Source organism: Rhea pennata, chromosome 8 (assembly GCF_028389875.1).
Source record: "Rhea pennata isolate bPtePen1 chromosome 8, bPtePen1.pri, whole genome shotgun sequence".
Lineage (NCBI taxonomy): Eukaryota > Metazoa > Chordata > Aves > Rheiformes > Rheidae > Rhea > Rhea pennata.
The window spans coordinates 37,611,601-37,630,166 of record NC_084670.1 but is presented as its reverse complement, the minus strand read 5'-3'; the positions used below and the strand labels follow the sequence as shown (position 1 = coordinate 37,630,166).

The window sequence follows — 18,566 nt, the reverse complement described above, 5'->3', positions numbered from 1 at the left end:
ATCTGAGGAATCCACAGTCAGGAAAGTACTGCTACTCCTGATCTCCCTCCCTGTTGTCTCAGATCGCACCCCAGATGAATCCCCTGTCATCACAGGAAAAGAAAATGACCACATCATTGCAACATTTCCCACATACAGTAACACACTTTATTGTCTAGAAAGGAGGCACCAAGAAAGGGAATTTATTTCCATTCTCTTCTGAACCATGCATTTAAATGCTGAAATAAATCCGTACTCTCTTCCCTTCTGCTTTCTAAAAAATATTCTCTGTGCCATGTTCTTCTGAAGGGATAACTGTTCTGCAGCATAATATCACCTGTACTGAGTTTACTACCTTGCAGAACCATCAATGTTTTGTGTGCAGTAGCACACAACTGCTATGAGCTCTGGGTGCAGACCAGAGCTTTCCTCACTGCTTTCCTCAGGGTCTCCCTGACCTCCCTGTTGTGCAGGCTGTAAATGAGGGGATTGACCAGGGGCGTGAGGACAGTGTAGGAAAAGGAGAAGACTTTGTTGAGCTGTCTGAGTCTGGGGGTTCTGGGCAGCATGTAGACAATGATGAGGGTGCCATAGAAAACAGTGACGACAGTGAGGTGAGAGGAGCAGGTAGAGAAGGCCTTCTGCCTGCCCACGCTGGATGGGATCCTCAGGATGGTAGCTATGATGCACATGTAGGAGGCCACTGTGAACAGGAAGGGGAAGACTAAATCCAAAAAAGATAGGAAGAAAGTTACAATTACAACCACACTGGTGTCACTGCAGGTGAGCTCCAGCAATGGTTTAAAATCACAAAAGAAGTGGTCAATGACCTTGGGGCCACAGAACTTCAACTCAGATATGAAAGAAATAACTACTGTGGAGATTAGCAATCCCACCAGCCAAGATGCTGCTGCCAGCTGCAGTGAGAACTTCTGCGTCATGAGGCTTGCATAGAGCAGGGGCTGGCATATGGCCAAGTACCGATCGTAGGACATGACTGCCAGTAGGAAACACTCGGTAACCACAAAAGAGGCAAAAAAATAGAATTGTGCAATGCAGCCCCTAGCAGATATGGTCCTGTCCCCAGTCAGGAAGCTGACCAGCAGCTGGGGCAGGATGGTGGAGCTGTAGGAGATCTCCAAGGAGGAGAGATTGCCCAGGAGGAAGTACATGGGTGTGTGCAGGTGCCAGTCTGCCACCACCAACACAACAATGAGGATGTTCCCAGCCACCGTTATCAAATAGACCATGAGCAAGAGGAGGAAGAGTGGTGTCTGGAGTGAGGGGACATTCCTCATTCCAAGCAGGACAAACTCCGCGGACGATGTGCAATTCTCCCATTCCCCTTTCTCCATGTAGCACCTCAGCTCCCTCACTCCTCTTTGCCAGCAAGGATACCTATGAGAAAGAGCTTTATTTATTCATTTCTTCTACAGAGTAATCATGAAGAAAGTTTCTATCAGAACAAACATGACTCTGACACTTCTCTGACTGCATTTGTATTCCCTTAATAACCTCCATGACTAGTGAAATGAGAGAACTAGTTTATTTTTGCAGAAAGTTAAACCATACATCCAAAGGGAAGGGCTTCCTAGGAGAACCAGAGAGGTGAGCTGCCCCACAGAAGTGCTCATTTCCTTCTTGGGGCAGAGGTATAGGAGAGAATCACAGAATCAGTGATTCTGTAGTTCTATGATCAGTATAGGAGAGAAAGCATTCCCTGACATTGTGACAGTGTCTCTCCTGCACCTGAAGTTATTCCAGATAGCAAGCCCTGTCCTCACCAGGCAAGAAAATCCCTTTATGTGAGCACATCATGTCAGATGCCTTTCTCCTCCAAAGAGGAGAATTAGCCAAGTGGCTTATCTCTGCTGTCTAGAACACTTGTTTTGGAAGGAATGGGCCATGTGCTTCCTTTGACGGTGTGAGCAGTTGATGTCCATGCCACCATGCAGTAGAACAGCCTGAGAGGGCTCTTGGAGAGCTTCCACATGGGCTTCAGAGAGAAAAGTGAGCTCGATATGAGGGAAGATGGACACCTAGGCTGATTGGCCAGTACAAGGAAGAGAGGTTTTCAGAAGAGCAGAAGGATAGGGAACAAGGAAGATCATTCACCTTGCATAGGTTCCCCCCTCAGCAATGGTTTTGGAGGGCTTTGGGGCTGCCTTATGGCATAGTCCAGCAGCTAGACCTCAGCACTGCCAGCTGTGCTCACAGGGCTCCCCGAGCAGCACTGCTAGGAGAAGGAGTGGGTGTCTCCATGGTGAGCATAGGTGAGATCAGGAAAGAGCTTCATTCCCCTCCTGTTTGTGGTGATTGCCTGGGATATGCCTGTGTGCACAGCCAGGGAAAGTCCCTGCCTGAGAAGCATAGGCCTCTGCCCGGATCTTATCTCCCAGGTGAGGTAGTGGTGCCCCTTGGCAGGGCTCTGGGCTGGCTCAGGGCCAGCAACCCATCTAACTCCGCACCCATCAGCAAGCTCCCCAGGACTCTGTTCAGCTAACAAGGGCATCACAAGATATGTGTGGAGGGAAGAGGGAGCTAGAGTAGAAGACATCCAGGAAGGAATATGCCCATCCCCTTTCTCACTCATAGATGCCACCATGCAAAGCCTCACCACTTCACCTGCAGTCCTCAGGATGAGGTGATGACCTCTGTGCTGATAGTGCTGGGAAATGATGATCAAGGTGTGAGATGTCATCCTCTCTCTCTTCTCTAATGTGTCCTTCTCCTCTCTGAGCTCTCTGCAAACCCTGACCCAGGGATCAGGCATTGCTCTGTGCTTTCTGTCTTCGTCCAGCAGCTCTGCTAGGGAGTTTCCAGCAGCAGTTGAATGCCCTGTGTTCTCCAGAGTGTCCTGGGGTTTATAGCACTAACGAGTCTCTGAAGGTTCCTGCTGCAGCTCATCGCTCCCCAGGAACTGCAGAGAGTGAGCAATGCATAACTGGCCCTCAGAAGAGACTGAAACCCATTGAACTGCTAGGAACTTTGTAAACACTTCTGGCATACAGCTTTCCCCATAACTCTGGACACTCAAATGCTGGGACTTGCCTCTTTGTAAAGGAAACTGAGATTGCATAATCAGCAGGCCTCCTTAAAAAATCCTGACACAAAGTCGGGAGAGATCTCTTGAATGGGATTCCCCTCACCTGCCTGCAGCCAACTCTCTGTTCACTGACTCACTCAGGTTTAGAGAGCCCTGATGGCTTCAGGTGGTCCCCCACAATGGTCAGTGGGGAGGAAGAGGCTGAGACTCCAGCACTTCGTCCCAGCCATGGAGACATTCCCTGACTCCATGATGTGTCCCGCTTGGGTGCAGGGTTTGTATCCTGAGGGTAGAGGGCTCTCCAACCTCTCCCTGAGGCACAGGAGCTTGGTATGAAAGGGGTGCAAGGGAGCAGAGCTACTGATCTTTTCTCCCGATTTCTGTTCCTCTCTCTTACCTCATTGGTTCTCAGAGACCTCCTTTGCTCCTGCTGTTGCATCAGTGGGTGCTACAGGGCAGGATTCCTCTCAGTCCTGTTGGAGTCTCCTTGGCCTCTGCCCTGGCTGGAAGGCAGGAGCTGCTGGCTCCATGGACACAGAATTGTGTGCAGCAGCTTCCTGAGCATCCTAATGGCCGTGTACTGAATTGGCTCCAGTATGCTGTTGTCTTTCTTGTATTTGGGATTCAGCTCTGGATGTGGCACTCTAAATGTGGTCTAATGAGCACTGAGTAAGGGGGTGTGATCACTCCCCTTGATCTGCTGGCCATGCTCCTGTGCACACAGCCCAGGAGGCTGTTGGCCTTTCTCACTGCCAGGGCACACTTCCAGTTCACGTTGCCTTGGCTGTGCAGCAGGATCCCCAGGCTCTTTTCTACAGAACTGTTCCTGGTCAGGCTTTTGACAGAGCCTGCGGGCAATAAGAGGCCTTCACAGCCCTGACTGGACTCACTAGGGGCCTCCACATACACCCCCTCTCAAAGGCCCAGGAGCTCATTTAAGCTCAGCCCTGAATCTTCAGTCCCACCTTGAGCTACATTGCAGGTGTGCCTCTCCACAGCTGTGTTACAGGTGTGCCTGTTCCTGGCCATGGGCCCTGTTGATCCAGACTCTGACTCATAGCCTGACTTTCCAGCTTGACCTTGGACATGCCTCATCTCTATGGACCTGCCCTGCAGCTATAGGGCTTTGTCTGACCCCGACCACTCTCATTGGATCTGATCTTGATTTGGTGACTTGCGTTCCCAGCTTGACATCAGACCTGCCTTGTCAGCAAGAACTTGCCTGATGATCTAGTCTTGCTTGAACCTGCCTACCATTTCCAGGTCTTCCCTGCTCACCTTCCTTGGATATGGAGGGGCTGGGCCTTGGCTGGTGAGGTCTATGCCCTGTTGACTATGTTAGCACACTTGACTGCCAGCAGGCTATCCATCTTGGAGCAGCTGGCCATTGCTGCTCCCTGTAATCTGTCTCCAGCCTTTGCTGTTGCAATGGATTTTTAATTCCCAGAGGCAGGCTTTGGCATTTGTTGAATTTCATGCATTTTCATGCTACCTGTTTATCAAGACATTTGAGGTCCCTCTTGATGTCTGCTTTGTTTTTGAGCATATTGGGTGTTACCCACCCAGTTTGTTCTCTTCTGCAGACATCCTCCAGGTTTGTGATAAAGATGTAAAACAGGACAGATCCCAGGACAGACCACTGAAGGACTACACTTGTTAAAAGTCCCCAGATAGAGTATGACCCATCAAACAGTCTACAGTGTGCCTAGTCACCCAATCAATGTTGTTCTTCTGGTTGTCCACCCATGTAGACCATCACATCCTGACTTGAGAAATCATGTCTTGAGAAAATCTTGTTAAAGACAAGGTAATTGACATCCACTGCTCTTCCCTCTTCCACTAATCCAGTTGTTCTGCTGTGGAAGGTAACAAGGTTGGTGAGGCAAGAGTTAAACTTGGGAAACTCATGCTGATTATTGCCAGCCGCATTCTTTTCCAAGTGCTCATAAATGTGTTTCACAAGGACTCACTCCATGATTTGCTGAGACACTGAAATCTCAGTAAAGTGAACTCTCACCTGTTGTTCCTTCGACTATTAATTAATGATGTCAAGAACGGCTCGTTCTGAAGACAGCTTCAAATTTTCTTTCCGCCAGTCATTGTGTATGCCTGCCCTGATCGCTCAAAAATGACAGAGACCGTCCTTGCAAGGACATTGGTGCCTTCCTTCACTACACTCAGATGCAGCTTGTCAGGTCCCATGGCTTTCAGAGGCTGAGTTCTCATGAGTAATCTCTGATGCAATCCTCATCCACCCCTAGTAGTTCTACTTCTCCTTGAATCTTTTCAGGAATCCTCAGCCTTCTGTGAGTCGACTCTCATTAAGTCACCCACTCCATTCAACAATGGATCAACTCTTTCATTCTTCAGCTCTTCAAGTGTCAAAGGATGCCCTCTCAAATCTGAGCTTTGGCTTTCCTGACACCATCCCTCCATGCTCAGGCTATGTTTCTCAATTGCTCCTTTGTAGGTTCTCCTTGCTTCCACCTCCTGCATGCTGCCACCAGTGCAGTAAACCTCCATGGCAAAGGTTTTGGGATCATCTGACATAGTACCCACCCCTAAAGAATGTCATATTCCATAGCCAGATCACTTTCATCCTGAAACAAAGAAAAAAAACTCTTTTGGAAAAGCAATCCACAACCATCACACCCCACTAAACCTCTTGCCCAAGGTCTGCCTCCTTGTCCAGTCTCTGTCTTGCAAGCTATGAAGATGGAATGTGCCTGTGCCATGCTCATTGGGCTGCTGCCTCCTCTCTTCTCCTGCCTTGCAGACAAGACAAGTATGAATTCAATGGTCAGAAACCTTTCAGCTCAGAGGCAAGAACAGAAGATCTCCCAGAAATGGATCAAGCAGGGAGATCTGGAGTGAAGATTGCCCTGAACAGACACCACCAACCTCATATTGTGAGTTTACTGAGAGGAGGAGGGTCAGTGGTAAAATATAGGCCCCTTCCAGGTCCTTACTGGGAGCAAAGCTTTCATCTTCATTGACAGACAGGACCCAGGGTCCAAGGACTAGGAGTATGGAAGCAGAACAGCTCCAACCATTTCTGAAATCCTTGAACATATCTCTGGGGCCCGAGAGGGTGTGCTGATCCTGGGTGCCCCTTTGTGCACAGTGCTGTCAGGCACTCTGACCCAGAGCAGGAACCACCCCTTACCATGCTGAGCATGGCATAGATTCCCCTATAAAAATACATTTGCCCTTGCCCTGGGCCCTTCATAACCACCTCCCATAGCCTCTCCCACAACTGAGCCCATTAGGCCATCACATCACCTCTTTCCTCAACATCTCCATCACCCCAGCCCTGAAATCCTGCTGCCCTCCCATGAAGTCCTGATCTTGTGTCAGATGAATGCCACAACATCTCCCAAACAAGCATGCATGACTCTCATGTTGTTGCCTCCATGTGAAAGGTCCCTGAGCTCCCATATAGCCAATGAATGCAAAGAGGAGCTTTGGAATCTCAATTCATCTTGGTCCACACTGTCCTCCTAGGAAGGAGGAAAGCCAGTCTCCTTGTGCTATGTCCAAAGGTGGTCAAGCTACACTGCAGCTGTCACAGAATGGGTGTCAGGTGTGTTGCCCTGTGATCTGAGAATGGTGATCCATTTGTTTTTCCGTCTTTGATCTTATTTGGCAAAGCTGCTTTCCCATCTCATGCCCTTTACTGCTTGCCATTAGCGGTAGAGCAAGCAGAACCACTCCCTACGGATAGTGACCTTTCTCTTGGCTTTTTTTCTTTCACTCAGATTCCAAAATCTCCAAACCTCAAACGCCTACACAAAGGCATCATCAATTGCAGCTAAAATTAAGACTGAATATCAGGGCACAAAGTATCTGCAGCAATCCATCTCTTGCTTTAGCAGCACTCGTGATGCTTTTAATAAAGTCTGGATAATGTTTTCTTTGAGAATCACCTCAGAATCTCTTCTGCAAGGCTACAGCAGCATCTCTGCAGAGCCAGGGCATTCCCCATGCACACACTGCATGGAAGTGAGCTATTGTATGCTTTTTTTGAGGTAGAAGAAAGGATATACAGAAGCTCACCTCCAGAGATGCTGTAGCACAACTCCCTGCTCTATTCTGGGTAGTTTCATGGGTCTGAGGATGAAGTAATGGAAATGAGATTTGAAGATAAAAAATATAAAACTGCTTGCCTTACTTTTATATATAGATGGCATTGTCCTCAGGCCACCTGGTTTTCGGAAGAGAATTCTTGTCTTTTTTTTTTTTTTTTTTTTTTTTTTTTGGAGAACTGCAAAGGGTATTTTGTGCAACACGCACTGAGAATAGGATTTTTCTCAGTTGCTTTCTTTTTTTTTATCTGCTACACAGGTATCACTACTTTCCATGGATGAAGAGTATGAGTTCATTTTTGGAAGCCTTCATGGAGTGACAGAAGCTAGCAGAAGATGGATTTGCAGAAAAAGAATGTTCTTTGTGGAGAATTGGAAGTGACAAGGGCAGGTGTGAGGAAACGTGGGCAATGATTCATGACTGCATGGCACCACTCAAGCAGTAGGTACTGGTAGCTTGGGGAATCACTCTGCAGTGGCATTTGGAGGTGTTGGAGACCACCTCTTTGGGGTCAGACTCCTGGGAGATGAGGGATAAGGCTGAGAGATGTCAGGGGAAGGGAGGCAGTCTGGGGGACAGATGACGGGGGGCAGTCCTAGGATTGGGGTAAGGACATTGCAGGCATTTTAGATGTCGCATGGTGACCAGGAGGAACCTGAGGCTGAGGATGATGAAAAGCATCACCATTCTGGCAGGCTGGGGATTAGCATCTGGTCCCTTGGCTTGGTAGGGCCCATCCAAGGGGCCATGTGACAAAGACCTCTCTGCCTCCTTCCTTTGTCATCCGGAAATTGCTGCCTCTGACTTTCTGCTCTACTCAGCCCCCAGGGAAGCACACTTTGATTTCCCAAAACAGCTTCATCACTAACAGCCCTCAGGAGGCCCTATTAGACCTCCCCAAAACTGCATTCCTGTCGTGGCCTTCCACACTTGGTAACTGTCCCCCAGGAGCTCGTTAGCATGCAGCAGCGATAATGAGATGATTCTTGCCTCTTCCTCTCTGCAGGGTGTCTACTAGGAGAGGTCATTGTCTAGGAAGGGTTTTGCTAAGTGTGATGATGGTAATGAGCCCATGATGAAACAGCTTCTGTTCTTTTCCTTGTCTGAAAACCTAGCCAGTGTTGAACGCATGTATTTCAAATGAACTTGATAAATGTCTACGTCCTCTGGGGACCTGAGACTCCCCAACACGTAGCAGCAGGAGGACCCTTGAGGCCAAGGTCCCTGTGGGCAGCCTGCTGCTGGCTCTTTCTCTGATGAGTCCCCTCAGGCTCAGCTGTTTCTGGTGAAACCTTCCCTCTCCCCAGCCCCTGCCAGAGGACAACAGGATGCAGCATTGCAGCTCCCAGGTCAGCTCCAATTCCCTCTGACACCTCCCCTGTGCAATCACAATCACCTGCACATACAGTCAGGGCAAACAATTCTGTGGAGTTTCCAAAAGTCACAGCATGCAACAAGTCATTCAGTATCTTAGTAATGCTTTATATGCTCATTCCTGAAATGACTGTAAAATGTGGCCATGCAACAGATCCAGTCCTAATTGACAGAGATGGGCATGGGATCAGGAGACACAGGCAGCAAGATAGAGGTGACCACAGGAGGGTGGGCATAGAGATGATTACAGACAGGAACTAGTGACAAGGCTCTGGACTGGAAATCTGGCCACCAATTACACAAAGATGAGGCAGGATAAATATCAGAGAGAAGAATCAAAATCCTTGCAAAATAGATAGACAGAGAGACAGCCAGGCAGGTGGACAAATTATGGTACCAGTGGAGAGGTAGGCAGCAGAAGACTTAGCTAGATGATTTATTGGCTAGCTAAAATTTTAGGAATGCAAGTTTACATCATGCAGACAATAACATTTGTAGTTTGTAGGAAGAAAAAGAGAGGATATAATCTTCTTTCCACAAATGGAAAATGTTCTTATAGAAGTATCAGTAGTTTTAGCAAGATTAGCATATATATATATATTTGTGGCAAAAAAATGTCTGGCATTACTAATTATAAGCACTGGTATATGTATGCTGTTAATGTCTATATAGCATCATTTCCTTTTTTATACAAAGGAAAAGAGAGTGTGTAAAATAAAATGATTCACTAGACATATATTAAAGAAAATTTATCTTTCCACAGAAAATGACAACTGAGCTTGGTCTAAAATTAACCTTGGGAAATTGCCTGGTTGTAGAAAAAAATATGTAGGAGTTGTTTATCCTACATTTTATTTTTATTTACATTTTTTGGGGCCAATGGAAAAAAGAACAAGTAAATATAGCAGATGGTATTTGCTTCTCATCCCCACTGAGATTTCTTCATGGTGGCTGAAGAAGACTTTATGGTTTCCAAGAAGTCCATATTGCAGGTCTAAAAGGAGGTGGTATTTTCTCTTACTAGTGTGAGCCCCAGCCATTTTAGAGAAGGAAGGGAGAAATCATGTTCCCCCTGCTCTCTTCTTGACTGCAGAGGTTTAGGGTGCAGCAACGCACAGGGGGGGATTCATTTCCCCTAGGCATCTCCATGCACAGGGTAGATGTCACATCTGAGCTAACCATCACCTAGCACGAAAGGTGCCTGGAGTGGACAGGGCCAAACAGTCCAGCAGAGACTTTCCCAAAGCTCCACAGATGTGACTCCTTGACAACAATTGTCCAGGGAGCCACAAGTCAGATGGAGAAGTATCTAGTTTTAGGTATAGACAGAGGAATGTGATTCTGGAAAGAAAAAAAAATGTTTCCAAAAGATTGGTGAATAGGGTTCTCCTCAAATCAGGGGTCTACACAGAGGTTTTCTGATTTGTCATGAAGAGGAGAATCATTTGCCAAATGTCTAGGGCCATTCAAAGAGACCAGAGAGGTCCAAAGCACTTTCTCAGCATTGGCAGATACTGCATTGGAACTATATGAAAAAAAAAAATACCCTTTGAGAGTGGCAGCTAGAGGCAGCCTTTCATACCAAAAGGGCTGCACCCTCTGTTTAGGAAATGGCATTCCTCCTGACTCACCCCAGATAGGCTCAGCACAGTCTGTAGTGCCCAACAAGCAATTCAACTCAGGAGAAAGAGAATACTCCCATTTGCTTAGCTAGAAGTCCACCGCACTCCTGGCAGGGAGCAGTTAAGAGACACGGACAGGCTGGAGAGTTGGATGGAGAAGAGCCTCATGAAATTCAAAAAGGGCAACTGCAGGGTCCTGCACCTAGGGAGTAATAAACCCATGCACCAGTACAGATAGAGGGTTGACCTGCTAGAAAGCAGCTCTGCAGAGAAGAACTTTCAGAGTGCTGGTGGACAAGTTAACCATGAGCCAGTAAAGTGCCCTTGTAGCCAAGAAGATCAATGGTATCCTAGGGTGCATTAGAGCGATGTCAGCAGGTCAAGGGAAGTTCTCTTCCTCCTCTACTCATCCCAGGTGAAGCCTCATCTGGAGTACTGTGTCTAATTCTGGGCTCCCCAGTACGAGACATGGAGCTACGGAGAGTGTCCAGCGTAGGGCTACAAAGACAATAAGGGGCCTGGAGCATATCCCCTGTGAGGAAAGAAAGGAAAGGCTGAGACAGTTGAGCCTGTTTAGCCTGGAGGAGAGAAGACTGAGGGGGGGTCTTATCAATATCTACAAATACCTGAAAAGAGGGTGTCAAGAGGATGGGACGAGACTCTGTTCAGTGGTGCCTTGTGACAGGACAAGAGGCAATGAGCATAAACTGAAACACAGGAAATTCCATCTGAACATGAGGAAAAATTCACTGTGAGGGTGACAGGACACTGGAACAGGTTGCCCAGAGAGATTGTGGAGTCTCCATCTTGGGAGATATTCAAAACTTGCCTGGATGCAAACCTGTGCAATGTGCTTTAGGTGACTCTTCTTGACCAAGGAAGCTGGACTATATGATCTCCAGAGGACCCTTCCAACCTCAACCTTTCTGTGATTCGGTGATTCTGTGAAGAAGCAGCTTCCATGCAAGAAGCTCTTCTATGGAATGAATGAGAGGCTGTTTGAGAGCTTGAAGGCAAAGATTGAAGGAGAAGCCTGTCATGGGACCTGGTGGCAGGAGACTGTTACAGACCACATAATCGTGGTGGGGAAGCAGATGAGGCCTTCTTCAGAAATTCTGAGGAAGTCTCTGGATGACAGACCCTCGTTCTTGTTGGGGACCTGAACCTCCTTGACATCTTCAAGAAGTGTAGCCCTGCAGGGCCCAAGCAGACAAGGAGATTTCTGGAGGGTCTCAGAGATATCTTCTTGACAGAGGTACTGGATGAGCCAACCAGAGGTGAGGCCCAGTGGGTTCTACTATCACTAGTAAGGAAGAACTGTCTGGGGAAGTGATAATCAGTGGTAGCTGTAGCTGCAGTCAGTGTGAAATAGTGGAGTTTCAAATCCGATGAGGAGTGAAGGACTGAAGAGGAAAAGCAGTGTCCAGACCCAGGACTGGAGATGACAAGACCTGTGTTTATGGAAGGTAATTCTAGGTGGGATGCCATGGGAAGCAGCTTTGAAGGGCTGAGGAGCTCAGGAAAGCTGGCAGGCCTTCAAGGTCAGCATCTTCAAAGACAACAGTGCATGTCAGTACTCGGGAAGACAAGGAGGCAAACCAGGAGACTGCCTTAGTTAAGTGGCAAACTCTTGGCAGAGCTCCAACACAGTTTCCCTCTTCAAAGGAGTGATTTAAAACACTAGAGCAGATTGACAGAGGACAGCATAGCCATTGATATTGAGATAGTTTGCAACACCTCAGCACTGAGACAGTTAATTTTATCCGAAGGAAGGAGAAGAGACCTTTTGCTCTAGCAGAGATGAGAAAGGAAGTTCAGTGGCTGGGAAATAAGAGGCAGTAAACAGGGATATTAACAGAGATCTGAAATTGCTGGGCATGGCAAGAGTTGCACTATCTGAGCTTATTAGAGAGTCATATCTCTATATGTCGGATTGGACTCGTCATCTTGACCACCTATAAGCACACATATAGACACTTTTTTTCATCAGTCTTTATTAGATGACTTAGAGAAATATATATATATATATATATATATATATGTATGTATGTATATGCTAATATATATATATTTGCTAATGGACTCTTCCATCCCTTTCTGTTTTAGCTTCACATACTCCTTGAGCAATTCCTGGCACCAAGCAAACATCTTCCCCCATTGTCTCCTTGGTAGTTTACATATGCACCACACATGGTCTTAAGACCCTGGCACAGCAATGTTCTGAGCTCTGGAGATGGCCAAAGCTTTTCTGAGCACTCTTCTCATGGCTTCCCTGACCTCCCGGTTCTTCAGACTGTAAATGAGGGGATTGACAAGGGGTGTGAGGACAGTGTAGAAAAAGGAGAACACTTTGTTGAGCTGCCTCAGCTGGGGGGTTCTGGGCAGTGTGTAGACAATGATGAGGGTACTGTAGAAAACAGAGACAACAGTGAGGTGTGAGGAGCAGGTGGAAAAGGCCTTTTGCCTGCCCACACTGGATGGGATCCTCCGAATGACAGCTATGATGCATGCGTAGGAAGCCAGGGTGGACAAGAAGGGGAAGATTATATCCAAGAAGCTGAATACGAAAGCAATGAGAGTGACTTTCCTAGTGTCACTGCAGGCAAGTTCCAGCAATGGGGCAAGATCACAAAAGAAGTGGTCAATGGCCTTGGAGCCACAAAACTTCAACTGGGATAAGAAAGGAGTGATTGCTGTAGAGATAAGGAAACCCATTAACCAAGATGCAGCCACCATCTGGAGACAGACCTTCCAGGTCATGATGCTTGCATAGAGCAAGGGCTGGCATATGGCCAAGTATCGATTGTAGGACATTATGGCCAGCAGGTAACATTCGCTAGCTGCAAAAGAACCAAAGAAATAGAATTGTACAATAGAGCTTTGAACAGAGATGGTCCTGTCCCCAGTCAGGAAGCTGTCCAGCAGCCGAGGCAAGATGGTGGAGCTGTAGCAGGTCTCCAGGTAGGAGAGATTGCCCAGAAAGAAGTACATGGGAGTGTGCAGGTGCCAGTCTGCAACCACCAGTGCAACAGTGAGGATATTCCCAACCACGGACACCAAGTAGACCATGAGCAAGAGGAGGAAGAGTGGTGTCTGGAGTGAGGGAATATTCCACATTCCCAGCAGGAGGAACTCCCATGATGATGTCCCATTCTCCCATTGATCTTTCTCCATTGCCATCATACATCTATCTTTCTTTTTCCTGCTTTCAAGAAATAGGCCTGAAAAAAGAAGAATGTCTGTTTGTATTTGATTTAAGATGAAGGAAGAATATTTTTGACAGAAGAATAGCCATATAATCTTGCATGAAGGAAAAAACAAACAAAAAACCACAAAAAACTCAAAGACAGAACAGTTGAGTTTGGAAGGGACCTCTGCATGCTATCTGGTCTAACCCACCTGCTCAAGCAGAGTCACTTAGAGCACATTGCCTAGGACACATTGAACACACTGGAGCACACTGTCCAGTTAAGCACTGAGTATCTCCAAAGATGGAGATTCCACCGCTTCTCCAGGCAAGCAGTTCAAGCGAAGAAGTATTTTATTGTGTTTGCATGGAATTTCTAGTGTCATAAGTTACTCTCTTGAAGGTTAATTCATACAGAGAGTTTGTTAAATCATGTGAACAATTTATTTAATTAAGTAAGCAGCCACAAGCAAAACAGCGCTGGGCGGCCGGGGAGTCTCAGCTCCGCCAACGGCGCGCGCCTCCCTCACACACAGTCCCCCCTTATAGTCTGCGTTGTAATCTCCTGGTGCGTCCCGCGCATGTGTGAATTGCTGGGGGGGGTCGTCTGAAGCTCTCTGGTGGTTGTGGAGAGGAAGGCTGTGGTCTTCTTTCGTCTCTTTATTTTGATTTGTCTCCTTGTGAGTGATCACAGGGGTTTGCTTATCTGTTGTGTTGACTCCCTTTTTGGGATGCTGTTCTGTGAGAAAGTTACAGGCGCCTGCTTATCTTTTCTTTGTCCTTTTACCTTCAAAACCTCTGAGCAGCTTGTTGCTTACTTCAGCTCTTCACAGTCCTGCAAGATAGCTAGGGCCCCAACACTGGTTCCACAAGGGGTCATATAAGCTTTTGTGCTTACCATAATTTATTTGTCTGATACCATGTCTCAACCCTGATTGTTGTAAAACCTCCTTCTAAACAATGAACAAATAGTTACAATTTATTACAATCCCTCCTTTTACTTTTTGGTTACTTATTTTGTTCATTGAATTCCTGGAGCGCCCGGCGACTCAACGCTAATGCGTCCGCATCATCGTCTAATTCAAGTGATTCATACTTAGCAAGTACCAGCATTATGTGTACAGCTTCTAGGCGGCTTTTTACAATTGCCATTATTTTATTAAAAATACATGGTCCGAAAGTTAATGTTATTATTAACAGTAGTAAAGGCCCTGCTATGGTTGAAACACATTGTTCCTGCAGTTAGGTTACACGGTGTAGTGCGGAAACTAGGGGCACCTGCTGTCGTTACTTGCTGTATAATTAGTTGATCGTCATATCTAATTAAACTCCACCGAAAAAGTCGATGGGGGTGGTGTGGTTGTAGGATACCGCAGCTGACCATGATAATAACGCTAATTCCCGTGTACCGCAAGAGATAGTCGGGGCCCATTTCTCCTAATGTTATGTTTTACCTGGCCTATTTACCTCCCCACTGTCTGCACTCCTCTGCCTCGCTTGTCAGTTCAGTTGCAGCGAACTACAAGGTATTGGTTCTTCTCGGCAGCAGTAGTGTTCTTCAGGGCAATCTGTTAGAGAGCCTTTGTCTAGGAGTGGGGCCCCTTCTCTTGTTACGGTACATGGACAGGGGAAATAATACTTATCGAGTCCGTTTAAGGGTTAATTTTAAGTCGGCGGAGCCTGGAACCGCCCTCCACTCTTCTCCCAGGATCGGTCCTTTCACACGGCTGGCATGAGTCCACCCTTTTTCTGCAGTCCGAACAGCTGTTTCTGTAGTAAGCAAAACAACGTAGGGGCCTTCCCACCGAGGTGCTAATGAAGTCTCTTTCCATGTTTTGATTAGGACTTTATCTCCGGGCTGTACTCGGTGTATGGCTATATCTAATGGGGGTCGCTGCACCACTAGGCCTCTTTTCTGTAACTCTCTACGTCGGCTCATTAACTGTGTTAGGTAGGGCTGTAATTGAGTATCTTGCAAATTGGGGTGGTCAAGAGGCATCTCTAAATCATATGGCATACCATAAAGCATTTCGAAAGGCGAAAGCCCCACGTCAGTTCGGGGCTGCGTTCGTATGTTTAATAAAGCAAGCGGTAAGCATTTTACCCAGGACGCCTTAGTTTCTAGCATAAGTTTTGTTAACTGTTTTTTAATTTCACCATTCATTCGTTCCACCTTTCCAGAGCTTTGAGGATGCCACGGAGTATGATATTCCCAGTTTACTCCTAAAGCTTTCATAGTTTCTCGAGACACCTTAGATATAAAATGGGGACCTCTATCAGAGTCAATTGTTTCTACAATTCCGTATCTGGGAATTATATTCTCAAGCAATATTTTTACCACAGTCTGAGCTGTAGCCCTTGCTGTAGGGAATGCTTCAACAAAATATGTGAGATGGTCTACAATCACAAGCATATATTTGTACCGTCCTGTTTTTGGAAGTTCTGTAAAATCTAATTGAATTTTTGCAAAAGGTCGATGAGCCAGTTCTCAACCTCCCAACACTCTTTTTCTGACATGTTGAGCATTCACCTTTCGACAAGTTATGCAGTCATTCACAACCCTCTTTGCTATATTGTAAATTCCTACACACATGTATTTTATAGCAAATTGATCTATCAATGCTTGAGTTCCCCAGTGCGTGTTCTCATGAAACCTCCGTAGCACTCCCAAGGCTACCGACTTTGGGAGTACTTCTCGCCCATCCGGCAGTACCCACTTTCCCTTATCAGCTTCTTTTATACCCATTTGTACCATCTTGTTTTTTTCTAGCGGCGTAAAGCAAAATAGTGAGTAAACTGGTCTGTGCAAATAACAGCGTTCATATTCAGGGGCCTCGTCCTCAGCCGCTTCCTCGAGGAAATTACACTGTATTTCTCCGACACTCCTTTCCTTCCAACAATCATACCATGTTAACTTCTTTAAATCCTTTCCACAATTTGGACGGTCTTCCCTCATTTTTATAACCTGTAAACTCATCAGGGCCGCTTAGCTCATCAGGGTCGTTTAGCTTCCTGATCTGCCAAATTATTTCCTCTAATTTGAGGAGTAAAACCTCGCTGATGTCCTTTCACATGGACTATAGCAATCTCTTTTGGTTCTCTAATAGCCTGCAGGACCTGAGTAATCAGTTCCTGGTATATCAATCCCTTCCCCTGCGAGCTGGCAAGTCCCCTCTCTTCCCAGATTTTACCGAAAGTATGTATTACCCTATAAGCATATTTAGAATCTGTGTATATCGTACCGCTTTTGCCTTTTAACAACTTTAAAGCTCGCAGCATAGCATATAGCTCACAAGCCTGAGCAGACCAGCTTGGACTCAAAGGTCCTGATTCTACCACCTCGAGTGTCTTCCCATTCACCAATGCATACCCTGATTTCCTTTTTCCTTTAACTATTCTTGAAGAGCCATCTATAAATATTTGCTCGCCCTCAGGTAACTCCACTTCTTCCAAGTCAGGTCGCAATTTTGTTTGTGCTTCTGTATTTCGGAGGCAATTATGCTCTAAGGGTTCGCTTGGTTCTCCATAGAGGAACTGAGCAGGATTTTGTAAGGAAGTCATTTCTAAGGTTAACTTTGGAGAGGAGATTAATATTCCTTCATACTTTAATAATCTAGCATCCGTGATCCATTTTTCAGCTTTTTGTTGTAGTACCCCTCGTATATTATGAGGGGATATTACCTTAATTTCTCCTCCAAATGTAATTTTCTGCGCTTCTTCTACTAATAAGGCGGCTGCCACCACTACCTGCAGACAGCTAGGCCAGCCCCGGCTAACCGGGTCCAGTAATTTGGATAAATAGGCAACTGGCTTTTTACTTCCTGCCCATTCTTGGGCAAGTACTCCATAGGCAGTACCCTCAGTGCTGTTTACGAATAGAAAGAATGGCTTTCTTAAATCTGGAAAGCTTAATACTGGGGGATGCATTAGCTCCTCTTTTAGTTTTTCTAAATGCTCTTCATCTTCTTCTGTCCATTTAAGTAATCCATCCTTATTTAATCTATTGTAGAGGAATTTGACCTTTCCGCTATAATCCTCTATCCACTGCCGACAATACCCAGTTAATCCTAACAGTTGCCGTACTTGCCTCTTTGTTGTTGGGGCCTTCAGAGCCAGGATACCACTAATTCTCTCCGGATCCAGTCTCTTAGTCCCCCCACTTAATTGATGGCCCAGATATCTTACCTCCTTCTCTACAAACTGCAACTTTGATTTTGAAACTTTCAACCCTTGCAGGCTAAGAAAATTTAACAACTGGACGCTAGCCTGCCTTACCACTTCTTCATCCTTTCCTGCTATCAACAGATCATCCACATACTGTACTAACGTCACTCCCGGCACTTTATTATAGTCCTGCAAAATCTGTTCCAGGGCCTGTCCGAATAAATTTGGGGATTCAGTAAATCCTTGAGGGAGGACGGTCCATCTTAGTTGCTGTTTTCTATGGGTATCCGGGTCCTCCCATTCAAAGGCAAAATAATCCCTGCTGCTCTCATCCAAAGGACATGCCCAAAACGCATCCTTTAAATCTATTACACTGTACCATTGATCATCCGGGTGTAACTGATTTAACAGAGTATGTGGATTTGCTACTACTGGGAACCTAGTCACAGTTCTCTTATTGATTTCCCTCAAATCATGCACCAATCTATATTTGCCATCCTTTTTCCTTACTGGTAATATTGGGGTATTAAAAGGGGACATACAAGGTTCCAATAGCCCCTGTTGTAGTAACCTCTGAATTTCAGGTTTTAATCCCCGCCTGCCCTCTTCGGACAGGGGATATTGCTTAATTCTCGTTGGTACACCCGGGTTAGTTATAGTTACCTTAAAAGGTTTAATATTCAATTTGCCCACACTATCTGGAGTATACCAAACTTCCGGGTTTATGCTTTGTTCATCCTCTATTCGGAGAGGACACAATTTAATTTGTAGTCTATTATCTATCACTTCTAAACTTATGCCTAATTCTATTATCAAATCTCTACCTAACAGGTTATACTCAGCTTCGGGTACCAAAAGTAAAGGTCCCACACCTATCTTGGAACCTGATTCGATTAATACTTCTTTTACAACAGGAACCCCAAATGGTTCTCCTTTTGCCCCAATTACTTGTACCCTTTCTGCCGAGGCCTTACACCCTAAAGGTAAGGTTTGGACCGTAGATCTTTCAGCCCCTGTGTCTATGAGGAATTCCATTTCCTCACGCTGGGGACCCACTTTCAATTTTATCAAGGGCTCGTTTTTTTCTCGGGTCCCCAGCAAATAGAGC

General features: G+C 46.2%; 2 protein-coding genes across 2 annotated transcripts; both read right to left on the bottom strand.

Annotated features, from left to right (window-relative positions):
- Positions 1–377: 377 nt before the first annotated feature.
- Positions 378–1,334, bottom strand: LOC134143758 (olfactory receptor 6B1-like). Its single transcript, XM_062582045.1, has one exon. The coding sequence runs from the start codon at positions 1,332–1,334 to the stop codon at positions 378–380; it is 957 nt and encodes a 318-aa protein (XP_062438029.1).
- Positions 1,335–12,303: 10,969 nt separating this feature from the next.
- On the bottom strand, positions 12,304–13,281 carry LOC134143757 (olfactory receptor 5B21-like). Its single transcript, XM_062582044.1, has one exon. It carries the CDS (start codon positions 13,279–13,281, stop codon positions 12,304–12,306), a length of 978 nt encoding a protein of 325 aa, XP_062438028.1.
- Positions 13,282–18,566: the final 5,285 nt, after the last annotated feature.

What these genes read in the sequence shown, in the direction of transcription:
- LOC134143757 (XM_062582044.1), bottom strand. Translation starts at nt 13,281, where the DNA reads ATGGAGAAAGATCAATGGGAGAATGGGACATCATCATGGGAGTTCCTC.
- LOC134143758 (XM_062582045.1), bottom strand. Translation starts at nt 1,334, where the DNA reads ATGGAGAAAGGGGAATGGGAGAATTGCACATCGTCCGCGGAGTTTGTC.